Source organism: Amphiprion ocellaris, chromosome 10 (genome assembly GCF_022539595.1).
Source record: "Amphiprion ocellaris isolate individual 3 ecotype Okinawa chromosome 10, ASM2253959v1, whole genome shotgun sequence".
Taxonomy (NCBI): domain Eukaryota; kingdom Metazoa; phylum Chordata; class Actinopteri; family Pomacentridae; genus Amphiprion; species Amphiprion ocellaris.
The window spans coordinates 15610484-15637908 of record NC_072775.1 but is presented as its reverse complement, the minus strand read 5'-3'; the positions used below and the strand labels follow the sequence as shown (position 1 = coordinate 15637908).

Genomic DNA, 27425 nt, shown 5'->3' with positions numbered 1-27425 from the left:
GTATTATTAATGGCTGTGCGTGTGCTCAAATGCCAGAGCCATGAGGGAAAGTGTGGGTTCATGGATTTATGTGGTTGAGCAGCATTATCATCATGTCATATCTCAATAAACAGAATTACTAAAGCGTTATATAGATAACGCTACTATGTAGAATAAGATTGTAGATTATCTCTAGGTAGGGCAGAACGGTTTCCATGTTGATGACTGTTTATATTTACAATGAGATGCAACATGACGGCTTAATTAGAAGGGAGTTTATACTTTAATAAACTTACTTGAATATACTTGAGCCTGGCCCTTATTAAAAGACACACAACTCCCTCTCAATAATTAGCATGGCTAACTCAGTTAAAAATAGAAGCCTTTGACATCTAAAATTATGCATTGTCCTTTCTGGATAATTGTACAGTTTACCTAGATTGAGAGTGTACCAGGTATGTGCACTAAAGTAAGTAACTGACTGCAATAAATTAATAACTGAATGAAGTCAAGAATATTCGCTTCGCTTAACGGTGTAAATACATATTTTTGAGTACACATTGCGAAACTGATGCTTTATATCACGTTAACTCCTCTTTAAGCAGCAGATTTAAGCTGTGCAGACTTTGTAGGTCAGAATATAAGTCACACATTTCCTGTGGCATTCATCACACACCTGAGACATCTGAGACACACCGTGATGAAACAGTAATTATTTGTTAAGAAATCAGGCCGGTGTGTGATAGCCTTAGATTATCTCTACAGTTAAGATAGTACTGCATCGTCTTATCTTTGCCTTCATGCACAAAAAAGAAAATTAATGTCTGAATAGTGTAAACAATTGAGACGTTTTACATTCTGGATGCACTGTAGCATTCAGTACTTTTACAGATCCCTAACAAAGACCTTCTTTAAGGTTGTACAGTTTTTAAAAGCTCTAATATTTGTCTTAGACCACCCCCTGTATTGACACATGCTGACAAGGCTTCTGGAATGTCCCAATAGGTGGCTCAGGCAGCACCTCCCACGCAATGTGTCTTTCTTATCACATTTTTTTCCCCACCTGTTCTTGCAGCGTTGCCTTGCTATCTAGATGACATCCACTAAAAACACTGTAGAACACATTATTTGACGTTTGTTTTTTACAATATTATCAGAGCCCTGTGTACACATGCCTCGCGCACTTTTTAAGGAATATGGATTGCATAAGTTGACACTCCTGGCTCGTGTTTTTCTCTTATCTTTACAAAGTATGATGGAGTAAAAAGCTTATTGCTGACCGGAAAGGAAAATGATCTTGTCATCCTTTTACAGCAAGCAGAATTCATGAGGGTCATCGGCTGTGATTGAACAGAAAAGAACACACTATCTAACACCCTGGTAATAAAAGGTAATTCAGTAATGCCCAGTTAGGAGAATTTCACCCAAAGGTGCCATGAATATTATTTCTGTTTCAATAATATGAACACCATCCCATAGTATAAATGTGCTTTTGATTTACAGTAGCATTACTCCATATAGAAATTAACCCCACAGTAGACTCACTGAATAAAGCAAAATCCCAATAGCTTATAAAGGCGTTGTTTGGTGAGGATAAATAGTGGCAAAATTTGTGCGAGTCAGAGCTACCTCTCTACCCTTTATTATCAAGTACAATGTGAACTGAATACCTACAGACTTACTTGACTGTTCATTGGTACTTACAGCATGTTCAAGTGAACTCAAACAGCAAAAATGCCAATGTTTCATCTCCACTCCAAACCTTTGCTGCAAACATCCTTACCGAGTGCAACTTTTACACCACCACAGTAGCTTTGTCATATTTATTTCTCAGTTTATTAACTCAGACATTTGTATGTGAGTTTACTTTGGGTTGAGTGCATTTTATGACTGAACAACATTCAACCCTGACCTTGCCTATCACTATTTACTGAAACTGTGCAAGTTACTGTCGTCATCTGTGGAGCATTTTCATGCCGCTAGAGTGGGTCCAACCCCTTTTATGTCCTACTGTCCTGCAGTGTTCTTTCTTCTCTTCTCTGAAATTACCTGGTTAGAGGAAGAGGCGGGTGAGAGGTGGTGAGAGGGTGAGGGAGGCGGGGAATTAATACATAAAACCCTCCGCTCTATTCTGAAGGCAAGGCAAAGGGGCCACCAGCTCTGTGCTGGCAGTTAAAGGGTCACATAAGCTGTGTTTCCAGTGAACGGCTTCACAACAGTTAGTGCTCATTATTCATTCTTCAACTCATCAAAGAGAGAAAGAGTATTAGCAACGGGAGAGCAGCTGAAAGGCTGCCGTTAAGGGATCAGCCATGCTTGGAGGCATCCGCACAGATTTGTTGGTCACAGTCACTCTACTCGCTCTAACTCAGACGGGAATTCAATGCAGGTGGGTTTCAAGATAATTCAACATTCAAATGTCACATTTTAGCTGATCTGTTAGTTATATTAAGTAGAAATTATACTAGATTTCTATTTGTATTCAAGTTTTGTGTGCGTGTTTTTAAGGCAGTCGTTTTATTAACTTCTGTCATAATCTATCATAAATCTGTCGTAACTGATGTGATGTAATTCTATTTCAGAGCTGAAAATGACTTTTCATTAGTTACTTTACCAGAAAGGAGACCAACATCAGGTACGAAGTATTACAATTACAAGGATCTGTTGCTAGAATTGCTTATAATAAGGACTTAATTATATTATAATTATACTATTCTTAACCCCTTTCTTTTTTAGAATTTATTACACAGTGTCACTACGAAACAAATAACAGACCGATTTGTGACTGGACAAGGAGCCAAGGTAGAAAAGGTAACAGTAGATTATATTTATTGCACAATAGTAGATAGAAGCAGATATAATTAATGTAACATAATATGTATAATCAAAGCTAGTTTACTTTGACACAGATACCTTCAGTGAACTAACCTTTGGAACACTGGGCCACAGTTCTGTTTTAATCTACAAACAGACTGTGATTGTATCTGTGTGCCGCTGCATCATCACTAATTAATCTGAAGCAAGCTAAGATACTTTATAACCTAATGTTCTCCCTGGGGCAATCACAGTAGAAGGCTAACACTTGAGGTTCAAATTCAGAACGAAACACTCAAACAGATATTTGCATTTGCACTTAATGGCTGTCTAAAAACTGCACCACTTGTTTTATTACAATATCATAGAAATGTCTTGCCATTTCTGAAGTGGCTAAATTCATGACATCCTGTAAAAGCTCATTTGTATACTGTGTGATTTAAATAGAATGGAAGTGGCAAGGTCACTGAATCTGCGCTTTAGATAACGAATTGCTACACTAGAACTACAAATGAGCATGGTCACTTTCTATGGCAACATTGAAACCATCTAATGTTTTGGAAGTTCAGCGAGGTTAAGAGATTGAGGACTCAGATGACTTAAGCTGTGAGTAAGGTTTACTGACGTCAGGAGAAATGACACCAACAAAGCAGGAGTTCATGCGAGCAATGACAGCATCAGTTCTGAGGATTCTCTCTGATCTTCAGGTAAATATTGTACTTGGGAGAAGGTCAGAGTTAGATTACAGACCAATATGGAGACAACTAGTCTGCTGAGTCACGTCAGAATAGACGATATCTAATCTCGACTAGAGCAGAGAGTCTTGGCATATCTTCCTATCTAAAGGCCACTATGACCTTAAAAAGGGGAAAGTAATTTTTCCTTCACATCTAATACATGATATTTTATTGTCTTTTTCTGCTCCAGAAGTTGTAGTGGATGTTTTAGAGAGTCCTCCACTGGAAGTAGAGGGAGAGGCCTGTGTAGAGTTCTGGTACCTCGCCCCAGTGACACCTAAAGGGTCTGAACTCCACGTTCTGCTAAAAAGCAGAACTGGTCTGGTAGAAATCTGGGCCTCTCCTGCCATCCCACAAGATGCATGGAGACAAGTGTTTGTGCCTCTGAAAATCATTGAACCAGGGACACAGGTAAAATGGCACATATTACCACAGATCTGTACTTGACCTGTATTGCATATTGTACAGCGTACACTAAAATAGATGAACTTCTTTCATGTCAGGTTGTATTTGAAGAAGTTCAAGCACAGTCTCCACAGGAAAAGATCACATTTAAACAAATACATGTAAGAAGAGGCTCTTGTGGTACGTATTTACCAATTTAAACTTTTTTTTTCTATCTCTGGAACAACCTATTTTTATTCCAATTAGCTGATGAAAAATAATGCTATCCTCAGATATACATAATGTTAGCAATGTTTGTGCAAAAACTATCTCCGTCATCAAAAACAAAGGTTGAAGATGTCTTACAATTTCAGTAAATCAGCATAAATGCTTTTCATTCTTTTAGTTAAACTCAGAAAACAACAATCCATACTAAGTATCACCTATGTGAATAATATATTGAATACTTATAATTATATAAATATAATTAAGAAAATGTGTTAAAGTTCATACAGTCATAACACTGAACATAACTCATTAATGTTACTAATCAGTTTTTCCTCGCCAGATGGTGTCGTGGTTGTAAAGTGATTGTTTATTTGGTCACACCCCCACAGGACACCAGTGTGAATCTAACACAGAGCTATGGACAGACGAGTTCACTCGTTGCCTCTGTTCTGCTGGCCAGTTCCTCTGCTTTCCCTCTCAGTGCCCTAAGGGCCAAATCTGTGGTCCTGAAACACGAAGGTCCAGTGGGAATCCCACTTCTGGGATATGCACTATACACAGACACACAGACTGCAGCACTTTTGATGGAGTGTTGTTCCGCTTCATGGCACCCTGCGCCTATGTACTGGCTAAGACCTGCTCACCCACTGAAGCCCTGCCCGAGTTCAGTGTGGAAGTGGTCAATGAGCAGAACGGCAACGAGTCTCTGCCGACTGTCCAGCGAATCATTGTGAACCTTGGGAACATCAGAGTGTTCCTGTTGAAAGGGCAGACACACAGAGTTGTGGTGAGTTATTTTAAAGGGAAATATAAATTTAGTGACTGCAATCCATTGCTAATAAACACGACTAGAAGCCTTTTACCTTTTACAGAGGCTGAACAGCTTTGAATGGCATTCACAAAAGTACATTTCTGATGCATTTGAGGACAATATGAGTATTTTTCACAGCTGACAGACCAAGTCATCCTCACGCACTGAATGAACATTTCTGGATGCTAGAAGCCTCTTCTCCATTCTAAAACATACAGGATTGAGATTCTCTATTTTGCATTGCTTCCTCAATTTAAGTAGTGTCAGTATAATTTCATTTTGGTGTACCTTGCCATTATGCTGTAATAACTATTGAGTGAAGTGAAGTGAAGTACTGGATAGAGCAGTTCCCATATCTGCAGCCCATTCTGCTGATAAACGTTGTTGAGTGGTGGTAATGTCCTAGAATTTATAGAGGACTAGTCAGTCCTATCAGCTCTAAAAGATACATCTATCTTCAGAATGCTATTTTATATGCAAACTGTCATACACAGTAAGTCCATACTGCTGATGACAGTAAGGAAGTGTAACACTAAAACTGTTTTCCAGGTTAATGGGGTGTGGAAGAAGGTTCCACTCAGCCTCAGTAGCGGCACCATCAACATCAACAGCAACCCTGCAGCTGTTGTCCTTGCAACCAGGTTTGGTCTTTCTGTCTCAACTGACAACTCTGGTGATATCCATGTCGTCCTCCCATCTACCTACTCTGACAAGGTCTGTGGCTTGTGTGGCAACTTCAACCATCTCACAGAAGATGACTTGCTCATGCCTAATGGTACAAATGCAGAAGATGCTACAGATCTAGCAGAGAGCTGGCAGACCGGGGAATCTACGTCCTCCTGTGAAACCATTCTGGTGCCGAATCAGTGTGACCCATTGGAGCAGGCTGAGTATGCCAGTGAGCTGTACTGTGGAGGCCTCCTCTCCAGCACTGGGCCCTTTGCTGACTGCTTATCAGTTGTTGGGGCAGAGAGCTACTTCAGAAGTTGTGTGTTTGGCATGTGTTCTTCTCATGGTGACCCAGTGGTGCTGTGTGAGACGTTACAACTATATGCTGACGTCTGCCAAAAGGCCGGAGGTGCAATACCGACATGGAGGAACTCAACATTCTGCCGTATGCTATTTTTTATTTCTGCTTTCATTTTTCTTTCACCTGTTATTAAAATTGGGGAAATAGTGACAAATAATGACAATAATACTGCAATAACAGCTAATGTCATGCTCTCTGGTCTTTCCTCTCTATTTCCGTGTCCCCTCAGCCCTTCAGTGCAGTGAGAATAGCCACTATAACTCATGTGCTGATGGCTGTCCTGAGGTGTGCTCCAGTCTAGATATAGTTGGCTCCTGTGGAAGCTGTGAAGAGAGATGCGAGTGTGACTCTGGTTTCAAGCTCAGTGGGAAAAAGTGCGTCCCAGCAGAAGATTGTGGCTGCTGGTATAATGGAACACACTATGAAGTAAGTGTGGTAGATGAGCTCAAAAATTATTCCTTCATCACCTATTCAATTTCATATATTTTACTAACATAACACCCTTTTCCCTGCAGAAAGGTGAAACGCTCGTGGAGGGAGATTGTGTGCAACAGTGCCAGTGCATGGGCAATGATGCCATGCAGTGCAGCCCAATGCACTGCACAGACAGTGAGGTTTGCAAGGTTGACAATGGGGTCAAAGGCTGCTTCCCTTTCAAATCTGTCACTTGCAGTGTGTATGGTGACCCACATTACATCACCTTTGACAAGCTGGAATATCAGTTTCAAGGGGGCTGCAGTTACACACTGACTACCACATGTAGCGGAGAAAGCTCAGTCCAGTTCTCTGTAACTGGATATAACATGCATCCTCCCCATCAGAACTTCACCAGGTCCAAGCTAGAAGCTGTGGCTCTTGAGGTTGATGAGCTGTTCCTCACCCTGAATCAAAGCGGAGAGGTCTATGTAAGCATTCCAATTCTTACTGTTTGGCACAAGTGTCTTCTAGCATTTAAATCTGACAAAGGCTGTTACTGTTTCTAGTTCAAGTAAATGTGTCCTGTGACCGTCTGGCAGTCCATTTACTGTATACAGAGTGTTCTATATTATCTATTGTAATCCTTTTATGACAGTGCTTAATGGCTTTCATATCAGCACAGACATGTTTATAGAGCTGAGTTAATGTTTGATGTCAAAGTGTTGGAGGAAGTCAGTTGTTTGTCACCTTAGGTTTCCATGTATACACAAACTAGCAGTAAAACACACTTGATTTTGCCTTGAACAGCCAGTTGGTTGTGAATTGGTTTCCATAGCCATAACAGTTCTACTGTATGCCAACATTCCAAATGAATGATTGACAAATAATCAATTGCTCTCCCCTTAGGAGCACAACAACCATGTCCAACTCCCATATTCAAACAGTGGTGCATATGGCTCAGTTTCGGTCTACAAGAAGAGTAATTATATTATCTTGGAGACAACATTTGGGCTCAGAATGGGGTTAGACATGGAGAACAGGCTGTTCCTGCAGGTTGATGAGCGCTACAAATATGAACTGTGTGGACTGTGTGGCACCTACTCTGGACACCAGGACGATGACTTTTTAAAACCAGGAGGCCAAAGCGCCACTGACGCATTTGAGTTTGGAGACAGCTGGAGGGTGCCAGACAATAATGAGTGAGTTATTTTACAATACGGAATAACTGCAAAGTTCTGTGTACAATTAAACAGATTTTTATGATGTTTATAAAGAAAAAAGGTAGAATGTCAACTGCAAATAAAAAGACAACACTTTTTTTTAAGAAGTAGCAGAATGGTGCTAATTATATTCCCATCACCTTAAATTGGTGGCTAATACTAATTAGCAAATGCAATATAAGACCCTGATCGCCAATTCTGATGGTTAGCATCATACTTGCTAAAAGTCAGCCTGTCAGCATTGCTGTTGTGAGAATGTTAGCAGGCTAAGCAGGTTCCTAGTCTTGTTATGAAATAGCTGTCTGTGTTCTAACAACTAACAATCCATCAACAATAATCACAAGCACATAAACTCAAAATCTGACCTGTCTTGTTGGTTTATTGAAAATCAGAAATATATAGCTGCCAGCTAAATACAGTCAGAGGATATGGTCTTAGACCCCGCTCACAATCTGGTATCTCAACACATTTTTATATTTATGCAGGAGAAGTTCTAAAATCATTATGAAGTAATAATATGTATATAAAATGTATAATCTGGAATCAACAAAATGACTTCATCTCTATTTCACTGTCTAATTTTTTCAGGTGCATCGTCTACCCAAATGATCCAAGACTCTGTGATTATGATGAGGAGAATGAGGCCTATAATGAATGTTCTGTACTTTTCGGGGATGCCTTCAAAGCCTGCCATGAACATATTCATCCAAGCATCTACCTCAACAGCTGTATATATGACTACTGTCCCACAAGTGGTGACCAACACACTCTATGTGAATCTCTCAAGTCTTACGCAGCAGCATGCCATTTTGCAGGAGTGAAACTTCCCCACTGGGAGACTGGCACAGTCTGTGGTGGGTATTTGAGTCAGATATGGGGATTGGGATGATACTGCATACTGTATATGTAATTATATCATCGTGTTAACTAAAATATGTAATTTATCAGCACTATGTGTTGATTAAAGCTATTGTGTTGCTTCTCCAATATCTAATGATTGGCTTTTCTCTTACCAATAATATCTTTCACACTTTCTGCTTCAACATTCCGCTTTTTTCAATCTAGACTCATTGCATAAGCAAACTAGGCAAAAGCCTGGGGCCTTTCCTGAGTGATTTTTAGTTTTTGTCACAGATATAAGCAAAGATGGGGAAATTTGTTGGTAGTTTTAGGTGATTAAAATGTGGAGGGGGTAGTCAAGTACAAAATATTTCCTGGGGCGCCAAAAAGGCAGTGAACTCATTATCTTTTTTGTTTGTTTCTTTGGGTTTTTTGTTTGTTTGTTTCTATTTCAGCTAACCCCCCAACCACAGCAGTTTCTCCAACAAGTCCAACTCCTACTTCTTCAACTCCAGATCATACGTGTAAGAGCATCCAGGGTTGGGGGGTGTTTATCTGGGAATGCTTTGGATAATCAGTGGCACAATCCAATTTGTAATTATTAATTCCATAAATAATAATTACTATGTTTGCCTGTGCTTGCCTGCAAAAGAATAACCTTCCTGTCCCTAACTGGCTATTAGATTTATTGTTTCCATTGTCTTTATTTGCTTTTTCATAGTGTGTCCTGTGAATTGCAACTTTGAAAATAATTTTTGTGGATGGGAGCAGCTCGTACAGGACAGTTTTGATTGGACAAGACATTCAGGCCCCACACCATCGCATCTAACTGGGCCAAACCAAGATCATACCACTGGAGGTAGAGTAAACTCCAATGTGAGACAACATAATTACCTCTGTTGTACTGCTGTACTCTTTTTTTCATGATTCATATTTACTTGGGAATTTCCAACACTCCTCTAGCTGGTTTCTACGTGTACCTTGAGGGAGACAGTGTAACTCATGGAGACTCTGCCCGTTTGTTGAGCTCAGTGTGCCACAACAATGGCCCACTCTGCCTGGAATTCTGGTATAATATGTATGGCTCAGCCACAGCCATGGCCCTCAATATTTACCTGCTCAAAGACAATAAAGCTACAAAGCTCTGGTCCATGTTGAACAACCAGGGACCAGAATGGCATCGGGGAAGTGTTAATATTACAGTCTCTGGTCCATTTCAAGTAAGCCTACCAAAATATTACTCTAAAAGATGCTAGCTGAATGTTGCACACTCTTTTTTGCAAAGATCCGTGATAGTATTCTTCACAATAGAGAAGTTTTTATTCCCAATTACTCCTTTCAGATCATAATGGAGGGAATTCGTGGCTCTACGGCTGAATCAGATGTGGCCATAGATGACATTTCCATCCATCTTGGCACATGCTCAGGTGACATTTACCGCTAAAAAAAAAAAAAAAACAACAGAATATTGTAAACTTTGTAAATTTATGACATGTGTATATGATACCACATAGCCTATATATCACAGGGTGTAACTAAGTTAGTAATCACTTTCTTTAGGTATCATTCCTGGTCTTGTTAGTGGAACTGAGCTTCCTTCAACAACTGCAGACATCGTCCCGCCACACCCCAGTAAGTACACAGGAAGCTATATTTTATGGGTCAGTGGTTTTTACATCAGGAAAGCAGAAGAGTGGTTACAAATTAACGTTTATGTCTAGTCCTGTAAATACTGAATCAGCAATTCATATTACTAAGGGGAACAGAATGAATTATTTCTTAGGAAGTTGTGCTAAGGTCCTAATACTTTTATGGTATTTTTTTTGCACTTTTTCCCCATAGTCTGCAATCTTGACTGCAGCTTTGACAGCAACCTTTGCAACTGGAATCAGATGGTCACAGATGCTTTTGACTGGACGTGGCAAAAAGGGTCCACCCCCACCCTGATGACTGGCCCCGCTGCTGATCACACCGGAGGTACTCCTTCTCTACATAACATTATAAATGTTGGCAGATAAGAAACAAAAGCAATATTTCAAGCTACGTGAATTCTATATGACCAACTAAAGAGGGTCTGATAAATTTCATCTTTTCATTTCTCTTTTCTAGATGGCCATTACATGTATATTGAGGCCAGTAGCGTGACACATGGAGACACGGCTCGTCTCATCAGCTCTGAGTGTTCTGACTCTGGTCCTCAGTGTCTGCAGTTCTGGTACCATATGTATGGCTCAGCAAATACAATGGGCCTCCATGTTTACCTGATCCAGAACAGATTGGCCACTGCTGTCTGGCGGAAAAGGAATGATCAAGGAAATATGTGGCACCTGGCTCAGGTTGACTTGGCAACAACTGCAGCATTCCAAGTGAGTAAAAATATGTTGATTTGCCTGACCTGTCTAATGTCAGAATTTCCAGAGCAAAACATTAACAGTGCATTACCTCCAATAATCAAAGTGTATCCTGTACCTATGTGTCCTAATGAATCTGGAGACTATAATAGGCATTGTGTTGTCTAACATTAAGCCATGCACTTCATTTCAGATCATTTTTGAAGGGCGTAGGGGTTCTAATGATCAGTCGGATGTGGCCATAGATGATGTCTCACTTCACCGTGGACACTGTGCAGGTAATCCTGTCTGACTGACAATCTGCTTAATCCAAGGACAGCTTATCTGATAATCAATGTGAGTTAATGCAAGACTTCACTGTAAAATGTTGTTACAGATCTGGCTAATCCAACAACTCCTGCTGCCACAGCTAGACCACAACCACCAAGCACATATCCACCACTGCCAGAAACAACAGCTAGACCACAATCACCAGAGCCAGAAACAACAGCCAGACCACAACCACCACAGCCTGAAACAACAGCTACACCACAACCACCAAGCACATATCCACCACAGCCTGAAACAACAGCCAGACCACAACCACCAAGCACATATCCACCACAGCCTGAAACAACAGCTAGACCACAACCACCAAGCACATATCCACCACAGCCTGAAACAACAGCTAGACCACAACCACCACAGCCTGAAACAACAGCTACACCACAACCACCAAGCACATATCCACCACAGCCTGAAACAACAGCTAGACCACAACCACCAAGCACATATCCACCAGAGCCAGAAACAACAGCTAGACCACAACCACCAAGCACATATCCACCAGAGCCACAAACAACAGCCAAACCACAACCACCAGAGCCAGAAACAACAGCTAGACCACAACCACCAAGCACATATCCACCACAGCCTGAAACAACAGCCAGACCACAACCACCAAGCACATATCCACCACAGCCTGAAACAACAGCCAGACCACAACCACCAAGCACATATCCACCAGAGCCACAAACAACAGCCAGACCACAACCACCAAGCACATATCCACCAGAGCCACAAACAACAGCTAGACCACAACCACCAAGCACAGTTCTACCAGAACCAGAAACAACAGTGAGACCACAACCACCAAGCACATATCCACCACAGCCTGAAACTACAGCTAGACCACAACCACCAAGCACATATCCACCAGAGCCACAAACAACAGCTAGAACACAACCACCAGAGCCAGAAACAACAGCTAGACCGCAACCACCAAGCACATATCCACCACAGCCTGAAACAACAGCCAGACCACAACCACCAAGCACATATCCACCACAGCCTGAAACAACAGCCAGACCACAACCACCAAGCACATATCCACCAGAGCCACAAACAACAGCCAGACCACAACCACCAAGCACATATCCACCAGAGCCACAAACAACAGCCAGACCACAACCACCAAGCACATATCCACCAGAGCCACAAACAACAGCCAGACCACAACCTCCAAGCACATATCCACCACAGCCTGAAACAACAGCTAGACCACAACCACCAGAGCCAGAAACAACAGCTAGACCACAACCCCCAAGCACATATCCACCACAGCCTGAAACAACAGCCAGACCACAACCACCAAGCACATATCCACCAGAGCCACAAACAACAGCCAGACCACAACCACCAAGCACATATCCACCAGAGCCACAAACAACAGCCAGACCACAACCACCAAGCACATATCCACCAGAGCCACAAACAACAGCCAGACCACAACCACCAAGCACATATCCACCAGAGCCACAAACAACAGCTAGACCACAACCACCAAGCACATATCCACCAAAGCCAGAAACAACAGCTAGACCACAACCACCAAGCACATATCCACCAGAGCCACAAACAACAGCTAGACCACAACCACCAAGCACAGTTCTACCAGAACCAGAAACAACAGTTAGACCACAACCACCATCCACAGTACCACCAGAGCCACAAACAACAGCTAGACCACAACCTCCATCCACAGTACCACCAGAGCCAGAAACAACAGTTAGACCACAACCACCATCCACTGTGCCACCAGAGCCACAAACAACAGCGAGATCACAACCAACAACCACTCCTCTACCAAGTAAGTTAAAAGTTTACATTTCCCTATTTAAAAAAGAAAACTGGAATTTCCCAGAACGATTACTTTATACGTGGCATATTAGGCAAATAGAAAAGAACAGTGGCCAATAAATTTACAGTATGAATCCTATGATGAAGGGTACAGATCAATCAATATGATACTGATGCCAATTACTGGTGATCAAAAAACCAATATTTGGAGCCAATACATGTTCAATTAAATGACTTAACAGCGTGTGATACTTTAGAACCTGTCATTTATGACTAGGCTTCTTCATCAAAATGCTAAATATGGGGCACAATAATCACCCAGGCCAATAATCCGTCTATACCCAACAAAGTGTGCATACTTTCTCTAAGTATATTGTTCTGTTTCACTCTAGCACCTTCATGCAGAGCAAACAGTCATTACACCACTTGTATGCCTGCATGCAGTCCAACCTGTGCAGACCTGAATGGTCCACCACACTGCAGTGACAACATCAACTGCGTGGCAGGATGTGTGTGTAATGATGGCTTTGTAAAGAAAAGGAGGGCTTGTGTGCCTGTGCAACAGTGTGGTTGTGTGGATAGGGATGGCACCAAATACCAAGTGAGTGACAGTTCAGACTAAATCTTTATAAAGTCAAAATTTGGAAATACTTTGGACAACTTTCTTAATGCCTTATCATTATTGCGAAAAAGTGGAGCACATTACTGAAGACATTGGTGTGAGGAATTTGCTGACTCTCTCTTTTTTGTCAGTTCAACGAAGTGTGGTACACCAATCACTGCAGTCAGAAATGTGAATGTGAGAAGGATGATGGCGTGGGGAAGATTGACTGTGATGACGAAGATGACTGTGATGGAAATGCTGTCTGCCTTCAGAATGAGAATGGCGATTATTACTGCCAGTCTACAGGTGCTGTAAATACCATAATTAACTCTCTGATATAGCTAAACTATATTATCTTATTTACTTGTTTTTAATTGCTCCACTGGTTGCTCCGCAGGCTTCAGAGAGTGCACTATCAACGGAGACCCTGAGTACAGAACATTTGATAAAATGAAGCACGACTTTGAGGGTGAACATTCGTATGTGCTGGTCAGGACCAGCAACTTGCCAAATAACCTTCCTGATGTCTACATCGAGGGTATCAATGAGCATATCGTAGATGATGATGATGATATTAGCAGTGAAGAAGACAACAGTCGCAGAGTCAGCGAAGAAGATGATGAAGATGAAGATGATGATAGTGATGACGACAGCGAAGAGCAGGATAACCGCCACAGATTACAAGGGCTTAAGATCCGAGTGTATAATTACACTGTGGAGTTCAAGAACAAACGGAAGCTAACAGTACGTATCAGGGGCATTTTTAAAAGCACACCGTCTGCCTCCATGTTATTTCACTGTGGCACCGTGACACAATATCTCCTCTTCCCCACAGACACATATAGAGGCACTTAGGGAAATAACCAGCAGTAGTTTCAATTTTCTCTGTAAGATCTTATGACAGCAGAGGGGCAGATGCAGTGATATGTGATAAATTATGCTCTGTAATGCGTTATTTCCCTATTGGCATTTTATAGTTATACATATGAGAAAAAGAGACAAGGAGAGATGGAGTTTGTTAAAAACAGCAATATTAGTATTATACATTCATCCGAGAGTCACATATTATTGCATTTGATTCTGAGGTATGTAATTTTAAGAAGACCAACTAGTATACTATATTCAGCAAAGAACATCAGTATTCAGTCTCGACCACATTTAAGCAGTGATCAAGTTGAAACTGGTATTGTATATTTTACATGTATTCATAATTATTTTTTTCAACAAAGCTCAAATCCAAACCCTGAAAAAAGATGGGCATGTCCAGGGCAGCGTCTTTTAGGAGATTTAAAATGAAATGTGCATTGCACTAGAATATCATATCTGAACAAACAGTCATGCTAGCAGCTCTGCGAAGTTGTATCCATACATAGGAAAGCTTTAACCAAAATGCATCAAGTCAGTGATGTTGAGAAAGTAGAACGTTTACTTTGTTTATGGCCTTAGTATTGTATGTCAGTGTGCTAGTTTGCACTGATCCTACATAAATGAATGTCTGTGCTGAATTTCATTGCAATCTATCAAATAATTGATGAGACATTTCAGTGTGGCAGTACTGAATCCACACTGCCATGCACTGATCCAAGTATGATTGATGAATCCCTGTACACAACTAACATAACCCTACAAAAAATCTACTGTGCAAGTATTGTTTTGCACTGACAGATCCTCTTTGTCCTCCACCAGGTTGATGGAAATACAACTTATCCTCCCTTCTCATCGACTGCTGGTCTAAACATCTGGGAACATTCCTCTCACATCTACCTGAAGACTGACTTTGGCCTGTCCGTGGAGTTTGACGGACACAGCTCAGCAGGTAGCTAATCTTTACCTCAATATACAAAACAGAATCAGCAGGAATCCTGAAACTCGTAGGATTAAACGAAACTGTTTATACAATGAACAAACTGACACTGTTAATGTCTTCCCTGCAGAGATCATTCTACCCCGCCTTTATAAAAGGAAGGTGGGAGGCCTGTGTGGAAACTTTGATGGAAACAGGAGGAATGATAAGATAAAGCCAGATGGTACCAGGGCCTCGAGCACTCAGGAGTTTGGAGAGAGCTGGAGAGTGTGAACATCACATGGAAGAGACGTGACATTTGAAGACAGCCTGTGAATGTTTAGCCTATTAGTTGATTCATTGTTGTGTCAGTTTACATGAAAACTCCACACTCATAACTATCATTGTATTAAATAATAACAGGCTGGTTTACACTTATTTAGTTTGTTTTTTTTCTTACACAACACACACAAATCAGAGCGGTGAAACATTCTTAAACATGGACAACTGTTTGCTGTTATACACAACACAAAGAATGTTCTAGTAGATTTCCGATTGTATGCACTGTTTCTGGCATTTCAAAGCGTTCATGTGCGTTTTGAAAAAGTTACTCAAGTCTTTAAAATCTTGGAGATTTTTATTTTTTTTAAGAAATCTTTGTACTCACTGACAAACTATTACTACAGCATACACTGCAGGCCTACAGAGTAATGTCTACGCTGCAACTAGTTATACAATATAAAGTGTTTAAATAATGAAAACACATGACTGCACATGGATTACTTATCATGATGTGATACTGCTAGAAACCAATTAAAATGTATTGTAAATAATTACTGAAAATGCTGCTTGCACTTTATCATAATGTGTACTGGATTACCAGCTTGTTGGTAAATTTTCTGTTGAATCCTCACTGTTCTAATAAACAGGCACTGTGGTTACATTTGTGTCGCCTTGTGTTTTGTCACTTTAGTCTCAAGTGTTGCTAAAACAGCATTCCTGACATACCTATCTACATTTTTAAAGGTCTAACCCACTAACCAGCCATTTATCAGATGAAACAAAAAAACATTACTGAATTTCCGTAACATAATACCTGAAGACAAGGTAATTCTTTTTCTGGCCGACAACAGCACGATTCTTGTCTAGAGATGACTCATATGTGATGCATGTGCATGTGCATGTGCATGGGTGTGTACGTGCCTTGTGCATGTATAAAAAGTGTCAGCTACACTCAGCTGCCACACAGAATCATGGATTGGTTTGCACTTTGCCTCTTTCTGCTGTTAGGGTTGCTGCTTCCCTGCAATGGTGAGTAAAACAATATATTTAATATTGAACAATTTACTGGCATAATGGGATAATTATCTTATAATATTTTAAAATAAGTAAACTGTAGATAATTTAGGACAGAAAATTACGAGCAAGTTCAACAGTTATTTAACTAGCAAGATTTATTTTCCATTGACTTGTTTGAAAAGCTGAATCCCAAATACTACACCAGTCATTTAAGGGGATTATTCGAAAAATATTTAAGTTTATTATTCAGTCCAAACAAATGGAGTTCTAGTGCCAATTAAACTAGAGGCACCTCCTGGGTTGAGTCGTGTTTTCAGTTTATAATTCATAAGCAAGTAAACAGCAACCACCATATTATATGTTGATGAGAGGTCAACAGCGCTAATGGTATTCAAACTAATGGACCTCAGTGGAAAAATCAGACTCATAATAGGCGCGCAAACAACAACTTACAAATAAAAATATTTGTAAGTTGTTATTTTGTATATGATTATAAACATAATAATACATCCAAACTTTTCCATATACATCGATCAGGCATAACATCATGACCACCTGCCTAATAATGTGTTGGTCTACTTTATGGCGCTAAAACTCCTCTGACCCAGTGGGGCATGGACACAGGACTTCTGAGGATGTCCTGTGGCACCAGGATGGTAGCAGTGAATTCTGTGGGTCCTGTGGATTGCAGGGTGTGACCTACCTAGATCAGGATTATCCTGGCACATCTCACAGATGCTCTGTAAGATATGGATCTAGGAAGTGTGGAACCCTGGCGAACAGCTTAGCTCTGTTGTGCTCCCCGAGCCACTCCTGAGCAGCTTTTGCAGTGTCAGGGTGCATTGTCCTGGTGAGGGTGGCAACTGGCATCAAGGACTGCTGTTACCATGGTGGGGTGGGGGAGTTGCTTGACCTGCAATGTTTCAGTGGGTGGTACATGTCAAACATTCACATGAACGTCAGGACTCAAGGTTTCCTAGCAGAACACTGGATTATGACAAGTTGATCGATGTTATTCACTTCACCTGTCAGTGGTCATAATGTTGTGGCTGATCGGTGTATATATGCTATCCTGTTGAGAGAGTTTAGCCTGTTAAACCTAGAAAGTCTCAGTTCTTTAGCTGTAGCAAAAGTAATTGAGTGGGTCAAGTCCAAATCATCAGCCACGTCTTACAGGAAACACCACAAAGACAAAATCTATGCATGGTTTTGCTGTACCAAATAGTTAACTGTGGCATGCCACTTACTCTCTTCCTTCCTGAATCAAGCAAAGTGTCTGCTTGAATGTTGTTTTTCCTGAATTCCAGGGAATTTACCTATTGTTCTCACTTAAAAATTTCCAGGTCAGACAACAGGTCCGGCTACCAACTTAACAGGTAATATCCACAACATCACCTCATGCACTGTAGTCCTTGTTTCCAATAAGTCCACTGCAGCAGATTACACTTCGACCTCAAACCTCTAATTATTAGCAACATCTCTGTCACTTATCCAAGCTGCAACTATTTCCACGTTCATCCACTCTAACAGCCCTATCAGATGTCCACAAAAAGTTTCACAAAGCCCCCAATTTGATGACAAAGCTACAACTGCAACAATTATATTGATTGGTACTGTTTACTGTGTTATTAATTATTGGTTTGATTGTTGTTTGTTAGATAGTAATAATTTCATAGCTTCCATTTTCAAGTAATCTTGAAATAGCATGCTGCAGTTACAGTTACTAACTGGTACAATGCCGATGCTGTAGTTTCACCATGAAAGCTGTGACGTGTGCTCCAGGCTGTGCAGGTCCACCAGAGCTGTGCTGTCCTGGTCAAAACAACAGCTGTCGTAGAATGAGTTGTTACTGTGACCAGAGGTGTGTGACTATCGGGGACTGCTGTGCTGACTACAACTCAACCTGCACACAACGTAAGTGAGGATGAACACACAAAACAGAATGGTGTACATGTGTGCAGGATTGTGCTCAAGATTTACAATGCAAATCTTTTTCTCATATTTGGATGATGTTCATTTTGTCGTTGACTATCATAGGATAATGTTATTTCTTTTTCACCGACAAATCAAAGATAAGATGGTTTTACCTTAGCTGACATGTTTCAACTGCAGTCTTCTTCAGAGCATCATCTGACATGTGCTGACGTGTCCTTTTTATCATGTGACCGGTCTGACAGATCTGTCAGAATCTGTCAGATAGGCCACGCCCCCCACCGTCCGGTGGTCTCTGGAGGATGGAGTCCCAGGTATTAGAGGGTGTAGACCCCCTCGTCCTGGTTCATGGAGCAGCTCGCCCGCTTCCTGATCTCGATGGCCTCCTTGATCCATCGTTTATGCTTGTTGGTCTCCGATGTTACAATCCTCCCCCTGTCCCAGTCCATGATATGATTATTTCTTTTGCAGTGATCCGTGATGGCTGATTTTTTGTTTTCTTGTTCGGCTTTTTCTTTTTGTGTTCTTTTAAGTCGTCCGATTGTTTCCTTTTCGCATTCTGTCTGGTGTTCTTTTCGTCTTGTGTTGAATGTTCTGCCTGTTTCTCCAATGTATGTTTTCTCGCAAGATTTGCACGGAATTTCATAAATGATGTTGCATTTCTTGTCCGGTTCTATTTTGTCTTTGGGATGGACTAATAGCTGTCGGAGTTTTGTATGTGGGCCATCCACACAGCACCCACACACCGCAGACCTACACTCTGGAAACGATATGTTGATGACATCCTGGAAATAATAAAATCTGGACACACACAAGAACTTACCGATCACCTGAACAACATGGATGACACAGGAAATATACAATTCACGCATGAAGAAGAAATAAACCGGACCATTTCATTTTTGGACTTAAATATACACCACAGAGAAGACGGCAGCATTAAGATCACAGTTTACAGGAAACCTACACATACAGACCAGAACCTCCTCTGGTCATCAGAACATCCCACAGTTTACAAACTATCAGTAGTTAGAACACTTTACGAAAGGACCAGCATCATAACAGACGATAAAAACAAACAGGAGGAGGATAAACACATCAAGAACGCACTCATACTCTGCCAATTCCCGACATGGGCCATCAACAAAGGAAAACAACAAGCTAAAAACAAAGTAAAGAAACAAAAGGAAACGCAAACAAAACGCAACAACCGGACAATAAAAACAAAGACATAATCACCATCCCATATATCCATGGGATAACAGAACCTATACAGCGCATAATGAAAAAACACAACATCAATACAGCAGTAAAACCACATACAAAACTCCGGCAGCTATTAGTCCATCCCAAAGACAAAATAGAACTGGACAAGAAATGCAACATCATTTATGAAATTCCGTGCAAATGTTGCGAGAAAACATACATTGGAGAAACAGGCAGAACATTCAACACAAGACGAAAAGAACAGACAGAATGCGAAAAGGAAACAATCGGACGACTCACAAGAACACAAAAAGAAAAAGCCGAACAAGAAAACAAAAAATCAGCCATCATGGATCACTGCAAAAGAAATAATCATATCATGGACTGGGACAGGGGGAGGATTGTAACATCGGAGACCAACAAGCATAAACGATGGATCAAGGAGGCCATCGAGATCAGGAAGCGGGCGAGCTGCTCCATGAACCGGGACGAGGGGGACTACACCCTCTAATACCTGGGACTCCATCCTCCAGAGACCACCGGACGGCGGGGGGCGTGGCCTATCTGACAGATTCTGACAGATCTGTCAGACCGGTCACATGATAAAAAGGACACGTCAGCACACGTCAGATGACGCTCTGAAGAAGACTGCAGTTGCAGTTGAAACATGTCAGCTAAGGTAAAACCATCTTATCTTTGATTTGTCGGTGAAAAAGAAATAACGTTATCTTAAATCTTTTTCTCCTTGACTACAGTTTTAAACCCTACACCCACAAGCAACAATGTTTCAAGTACAGCAGTTAAAATCACCACAACAACAGCACCCAGTACAACATCTGCACTACTGAATGTGAGCAGAACCTCAGCATCCACTGCGTCTGCTTCTACAGCAACAATCCAAACAAGCAGTACTACACCTACCACAACTTTACCAGCGTCCACTACTACAGCACCAAGCACAACAAACAGCACTACCAGCACTTTGCTAGCACCTGTCGGAACAAATTCAGCAAGCACAGTGTCTGATTCTACTGCATCTAGTACAACAAGCAGCAGTGCAACATCCACGCTATCTAACGTGAGCACAACTACAGCATCCACAGAGCCGCTCACTTCAGAAACGAGTCAAACAAGCAACAGTAGCACATCTGCAGCAGCACAAATGAGCACATCACTGTCTATAGCCTCAACGTCTACAACAAGCAGCACAACAAACAGCAGTACAACTACAGTGGCAGATACACCCCCAACTTCATCATCTCTGATCTCTTCTGCAACATCTGCACTATCTGACGTGAGCACAACTACAGCATCCACAGAGCCGCTTACTTCAGAAACGAGTCAAACAAGCAACAGTAGCACATCTGCAGCAGTAGATGGAAGCACCACATCTTCATCATCTGCAGCCTCTTCAACAACATCACCCAGTACAAGAAGCAGCAGTAATCCATCAGATGGGCAGGTTGAGAGCACAATGTCAGCATCCACCACTACATCTACACCTTGGGATGGCCTCATAACGTCAGCCTCGGCAGCTACAGGTTGGTCATTGCCTACATCGATCTTTTTTATGGCAGACATTTTGATTGTCACAGCAGGAAACGCACAGGAGGAATTAACAATATTAATGATGGCTCAGTTCCAACCGACCATGGCACCGAAGCAGCATGCAAAACAGCAGGGTTTCCCCAAGTGGAATGCAGCTAACCATTAATTCACTTGAGCTTTTTCCTGCTATGACATGTCAAAATGCTTGTTGTAAAAAGCTCTATCGAGATAGATTCAATAGAACATTCAGACAGTTGAAAAAAAAATTTTAGAAACACATTTATTCTTTGTGTGGCTGTCAGGGAAGATGGGATGAAACAATGATTTGCCTCCATTGGCACAGTCACTAACAACTTAGGATTTCACCGTTTTCTTGCTTTCGCAGTCGAAACAACCCTGCTAGAATCCACCACAACTCTGGATACTAACAGTGTCAACAGAAACACACATTCTACAGCCACCAGCAGCTCAGACATAGGTACAGTCAGTGATGTGGACATCTCATGGAGTGCATCAGAAAGTTGATTTTGACTAGCATTTTGTGTTTTTTCAGATATCCAAACAATTACTGTTCACCTAAAAGCCTCTCTATTTTCCAACGAGGATAATAAAGACGCAATTTTAGAGGCCTTATCTGATGTAAGTACAAACCACCTTCAACAGCAATAATGCACCCTACAGTAACAGTATCACAAAAGCTAAATGCTTGTCTTCTCTCTCGCAGTTTTTGTCGCAGGCCTTTCTGCAGCAGAACTGTGAAGGCTGCACTCTGACCATCAGGAACATCAAACCCACTTAAAAAATGACATTTGTTTCAGCAAATGGAGGCACAAGTATGACCCCAGCTGTACTGTGGCAACAGGCTGCACAACCTTCATTTGTTAAATCTAATACTGCTGCAGGCCAGGGCCTACTTCAAGCTTAGGCAATGAAAGGACGTAAAATCACCCTTTCATTCAGTGCTATGTGATAAAAGTTAACCCTCTGGACCTCAACCTGTTTCTTTTTTGTTCCTGTCACATTTTTGCTCACTGTGGGCTCATTTTCACTGCAACATAATGTCCTGTGAATCTATGGAAACATTACAACCATGGTCAAAAGTAGAGAGACCTAAAAAATGTCTTATGCTTTAAATCGTAAACAAGAAAAAGAACACTAGTTACATTTTGTTGATTATACATATATTATACATATGTTGCCTGCAGTTCAGCCAAAAAGTTTGTACATTTTTGTCACAAGACTGTTAGTCACAGTTGGGTCACTAATGCCTTCATGGTTGTATCAAGGAGCACAGAATGTTATGTTTATTTTTTGCAGAAAAAAATAATTAAATTTCGATGAAATATGATGATTTCGCGGACAGATTTGGTTATCTTTCCTGATGGGACCACACGTCAGACATGATTACTTGAAGGATCAATGGAACATTGAAATCTGACAATTCTTTCTGTTTTTGTTTTGGTTTTTTTTACAGTTTTGTGCTCTGATGAATTACATAAGTTGGGCTTTTTTTCATTTTGATTTTCTTAGATAACAGGCCTTTCAAACCTAGCAGCATTTTTTGGGGTTCAGAGGATCAACAGAGCCAGCTGTGCAGCCAAAAACAGACTAAGTGTTGTTTATAGTGTCTGCAAATGGTGGTGGTGAACTCAACACTTAAATGCAGGATTAGAAAAATATAATATCATTCTAATTGAAATAATGATAATGGATGAGGAAGAGACAATTCCATTGTAGTTTGATATAAATCCACTGGATGTCTGATCCCAGTGTCACCAAGATGTTGAGGCAGTCCTGCAGCTATGTATCAAGTCTCAAAAATCTTGCTATAATGTGTTTTCTACTTGCAGGCTTCTTGTGTAATCAACAAACATGTACTGTTTAAATCTGTCACCTTCAGTCTATTTAGCTGTCTAACAAGCGTTGCATTCTTTACATGTCTACAGGGTGTTGGTTCAACCTATTACATATCAGTGAATCATCAAGGAAATAAAAATCTCCTTACTTTCTTAACATGACAAGGTCTCTGATTTACTTTGGCTCACTAGACATACAAAGTCATGGATTAATGTGCCCTTCTCGCTCCGGTGGGTTTGCTGACTCACTGCAGTAATGAGAAAATAAATGCATTAATACTAAAAAGCTGCATTACTCACTGAAAATCAGCTGTACTGGCACTGACTAGCACATTTCTGGTGCCGTGACGTCCCCATTCATCATTATGAATTTAAATATCCAGTGAACATCATTCACTTAGGATGCCACCCATCACGGCTAATTGTACTTACTGCGGGAAAATTACTCTTTAGGAGTCACTCAGTCACAGTAACAAATTACTGTTGATTTTTGAAAAGAAATTAGGCTTAATTGTGTGGATGACTTATGGAAAGGCAGAGTTTATTAATCATTCAATAACAATACTCTTGACAACTGACTGTTTTAAAACTGAAATGTATTTTCAGGAAAACTGCTGTATTCTACCTGGTGATGACAATGATTATGCAGAGATCCATCATCCACATGAAACAAAATTTACCTATCTTAGTATGGCTTTTAGTGTTCATATTACTCTTTTAATCTTATCTATAACAGACTGATATAAAACATCAGTTGATACACAAGTTAAAAACACATTTCTTACCGGATTTAATGATCAGCTTTTTGCTGTGTATCTGCTTTGGCATGTGTCCCTGAATCTCTTTCTATACATCTAAAGAATTGATGCTGTCTAGACAAAGACAAGGGTGCCTTTCTTTCTTTGAGCGAGCATTTGCTGTTTGAGGTTTATGTTGCGAGGCTTCTTTCAAGCCTGGAATCTGATGGTTCAAGTGCGGCAGCATAAATTGTCTGATGACAGTCTGTGTTACAGCACACATGCTCTGATTATTTCTGCCTCTACACACACTGTTCAAAGTAGATTTTACCAGTGAAAAGAATTAGTTTGTCTGGTTGGCTAGGTCAATGCAAGGAAATATGCAGAGGTACAGAAGATTTGACTCTATAATCAGTTTGAAGTCACAGGTTTAGGACAATCAAGTAAAAAAAAAAAAAATGTAGAAAATTCAGCTGTGAGGCTTGAATGTAAGAGCATTGATGAATGTTGCACACAGTTGCATACTTTAATGCAGCACCAACATATTCATTATTCCTAAACGCAAGTGGAAGGCAACAATATTACAATAGGTGTGACAGATGGAGTATAAAACCTGATATTGATGTGGTAAAATGGAACAGTAGTAAGCGAGTATCTAAAAATTAAAAAGTTGTATTTGTTTTCTTGTATTTTACAGTTTTCTCCATTAAAGATACACTGTATGAAGCTAAAAATACACCCTTCTGCAGTAATGTTGTTACTAGCCTGGTCCATGGCTTCAGCGTGTGTGACCAAGGCATGAAACTTTCATATGTCATGCTGGAAAAATACTTCCACTACGTCATTTATTTTCCTTGAGGACAAAACAATATGGTTAAAGATCCACTGACACAGTCTGATGGAGTAAGAACATCCCCTGAACTACTGGACGACTGTATGATTGGAACTTCACATTGTCTAATACATCACTATAACTAAGGTGGGCAATTCTTTCGCCTCATAGGTTTTCTCACTTTACTGCACAGCCAGCCATCTAACAGCTGTATTCTCTACTCACTTGGCTCCCATTAATAACACACAGGATTTATCCAACCTGTTGTGTCCTTATGCATATGATTTTATACTGATTATTAATTATTAACCACTTAACATCCACCCACTTTTAACTAATAAAAAAAGACCAAAAGCCTGTAAACATTTAGTTTGTTGGACTCTTGCGGTGGCATTTGTTGTAGCAAATATTAATTGAACCTGTATGTCCTCTGAGAGATGACAGAAAATTTAAGAAACCTCAGTTTTTCTCTCCTGGTACAAAGTAAGGAACAACAGCTGCAGTTGTTGTTGTGGTATGGCTAGCTGATCTTAGAGCCTTACTGTTTGTATCATCATGAGGCTTTGTGCTTTCAAGAAAAGAATTTGATTATAGGATAACTTATTATTAAAGGATTTTCTGTCTCAGTATATTCCTACATACTGGCTGAAATTTCTCTTCACTTGTAAACTGTGATATTTAAGTGGCTGCAAAAATGGAAAATGCTATGACAGTAGAGATCCCGAGTGAGTTTAAAATGATGATCACTGCATCACAACAACCTCAGTTGGCCAAAGTGCACTGAGCAATGGAGAACAACTACAAACACCACAATAACAGTTTTTTTGTGTTGTGGCCTTGTTTCAAAAAATCATTAAAGGACTGAAACATTTCCTTGTAGTCACAGTTAATCATTAGATGGCAGTGTGAAAAGCAAGGATTACAGGGACAGTGATACTGAGAGCATGACCTATGGTCCAGTAAGAGCAGGAATCTAAAAGTACATGGACTTGTCCAGAAACTTCTCAGTACAAGATGTTCAGATCAGTATGATACTTCCTCAGTTTGGTGTGACTCTACCAGCGCAGATCAGTCAGACTCAATAGGATATAGATCTCATTTTAACAAAATAAAGAAAACAAATTCAGATTTGCAGCATCACTCAATTGTGGTAGATTACAATAAATAGCAGCACAAAACGGTCCTATAAATGAGTCCTATAAATTATACATGTCACATACTGGGTCCTATCAATTTAAAACTGAAATTGCAGTTTGAAACAATGCAACTAGCAAATGTTGAAGGCTACAATTCAGGATATGTGACATGTGACAATTAAATGAGACTAATGCTGAAAATCAATTTTATTTAATTCAAGCAGATTGAAACTTTCAGTAATTAGTAAGGCGATGCAAGAGTTTTAATCTTAGTATATAAATTAGTTTGGTAAATTAAAATTTTATATAAAATACCAGGGCCTTCAGCATAATATTTAAATTAAGTAAGTAAATTTTTATAGTAAATAATGGTGTAGGGACTTGACCATAATTAAATAAGTCTAGTAAATGTATTTGTTAATATTATAAAATATTCAAAGTAGTTCAGCGCAACATCTGTTGTCCTAAATGTGCTGTATAAATAAGGGTGAAATGACTGGATTCGGGGTTTAAACTGCTATGTCAATGACTTTCCAAATTCAGGCCTTACACATGAGAGAGTCACACTTTTAACGGTACTCTAGATAGATAGATACATAGATACATAGATAAATTTTAGCCCACTTCAAATATTTTGTCTAAAATCTGTCAAAAAAAATCACAATTATATATTTTCCCCAAATTGATGAGCCCAGGTGATTAATGAATACTAAAAAGACAACCTTCACAGTTTATCTTCGTAAGTATCAAGGTGCTGTATTGCACAGCCCTGTCTGTGTTTAATATGTAAATAATATAGGCTGCAATATTAAAGTTAATTACCCATTTTATAGCACAGATAATTAAACGCATGCATCTGGCAGACCTTAAGCACAGGCTCACAAATAAAACATAACAACAAATAATACAAAATGCTAATTACTTAAAGCTCTTCTGTGTTAGTGCAGACAGCAACAGAAAAAACTGGCATAGCAGAGAATATAAACATTTCGGAATATTAATAACAGCGCATCAAAAAGACATATCGAGGATGTATTGGACTCACCTTAATTGAAGTTGAAGCCTGAACTCCTCCTTCATGAAGGTGAATCTGTCAGTATCCAGGTATTAGGTAGTTTCAAGATAGTGAGTGACGGTAAAGTTTGTTGACTCGAAGCGTCAATTACCATTAACAGAAGTAACTATACTAATACTGAAATGCGAAATTCTACTTTCATTTTTATTTTAGCAGCTCTAATTGGGAAAAGCGAACGACTTTTGCAAGTTTTACACGAGGTTGGGCGGGTCTGCCACCAGGAAATAGCCGCATCCTCGCTCCATAGTCTCCCACTATCAGGGACATTCGTACGACAGGTAGCTTGACTGTTAGTTTGACTGTTAGCCTTGTAAATGTAGACTTTACTAGTTTACTAATTACTTTGCTAGTGATGGCGAGATGAAGCTTCATTAAGCACTGAGGCCTTCCATCCAATTGGTTCACTCATGGTTCTAAGCTTAATGGCGCTTCATTTGAATTCTGAACCAGTCACGCGGTACGACCGGCTTGCGAGGCTTCGAACGTCA

General features: G+C 40.3%; 2 protein-coding genes across 3 annotated transcripts; both read left to right on the top strand.

Moving 5' to 3' along the window:
* The first annotated feature begins 2110 nt into the window (after positions 1-2110).
* LOC111577304 (zonadhesin-like) lies at positions 2111-16257 on the top strand. Of its 2 annotated transcripts, XM_055014362.1 has the most exons (25): positions 2111-2368; positions 2562-2614; positions 2716-2790; positions 3721-3941; positions 4034-4115; positions 4532-4929; positions 5503-6067; positions 6213-6409; positions 6499-6888; positions 7307-7599; positions 8209-8474; positions 8916-8984; positions 9182-9319; positions 9424-9680; positions 9803-9887; positions 10021-10092; positions 10303-10437; positions 10570-10826; positions 11005-11089; positions 11188-12939; positions 13322-13530; positions 13683-13839; positions 13931-14277; positions 15220-15349; positions 15468-16257. In XM_055014362.1, exons 1-25 carry the CDS (start codon positions 2292-2294, stop codon positions 15608-15610), a joined length of 6453 nt encoding a protein of 2150 aa, XP_054870337.1. In that variant the 5' UTR covers positions 2111-2291; the 3' UTR covers positions 15611-16257. The 2 variants fall into 2 exon arrangements, with proteins under 2 accessions (XP_054870337.1, XP_054870338.1); XM_055014363.1 differs by lacking the exon at positions 8916-8984.
* Positions 16258-16552: 295 nt separating this feature from the next.
* LOC111577312 (uncharacterized protein DDB_G0271670-like) lies at positions 16553-23337 on the top strand. The gene is made up of 7 exons (XM_035954308.2): positions 16553-16627; positions 17959-17991; positions 18398-18529; positions 20509-21294; positions 21687-21779; positions 21855-21940; positions 22026-23337. Exons 1-7 carry the CDS (start codon positions 16570-16572, stop codon positions 22098-22100), a joined length of 1263 nt encoding a protein of 420 aa, XP_035810201.2. The 5' UTR covers positions 16553-16569; the 3' UTR covers positions 22101-23337.
* Positions 23338-27425: the final 4088 nt, after the last annotated feature.

Coding starts and splice junctions, on each gene's coding strand:
- LOC111577304 (XM_055014362.1), top strand. CDS start 2,292: ATGCTTGGAGGCATCCGCACAGATTTGTTGGTCACAGTCACTCTACTC. Junction 2,369..2,561: donor CAGACGGGAATTCAATGCAG/GTGGGTTTCAAG, acceptor ATTCTATTTCAG/AGCTGAAAATGACTTTTCAT. Junction 14,278..15,219: donor AGAACAAACGGAAGCTAACA/GTACGTATCAGG, acceptor GTCCTCCACCAG/GTTGATGGAAATACAACTTA.
- LOC111577312 (XM_035954308.2), top strand. CDS start 16,570: ATGGATTGGTTTGCACTTTGCCTCTTTCTGCTGTTAGGGTTGCTGCTT. Junction 21,295..21,686: donor GTCAGCCTCGGCAGCTACAG/GTTGGTCATTGC, acceptor TTGCTTTCGCAG/TCGAAACAACCCTGCTAGAA. Junction 21,941..22,025: donor TTTTAGAGGCCTTATCTGAT/GTAAGTACAAAC, acceptor TCTCTCTCGCAG/TTTTTGTCGCAGGCCTTTCT.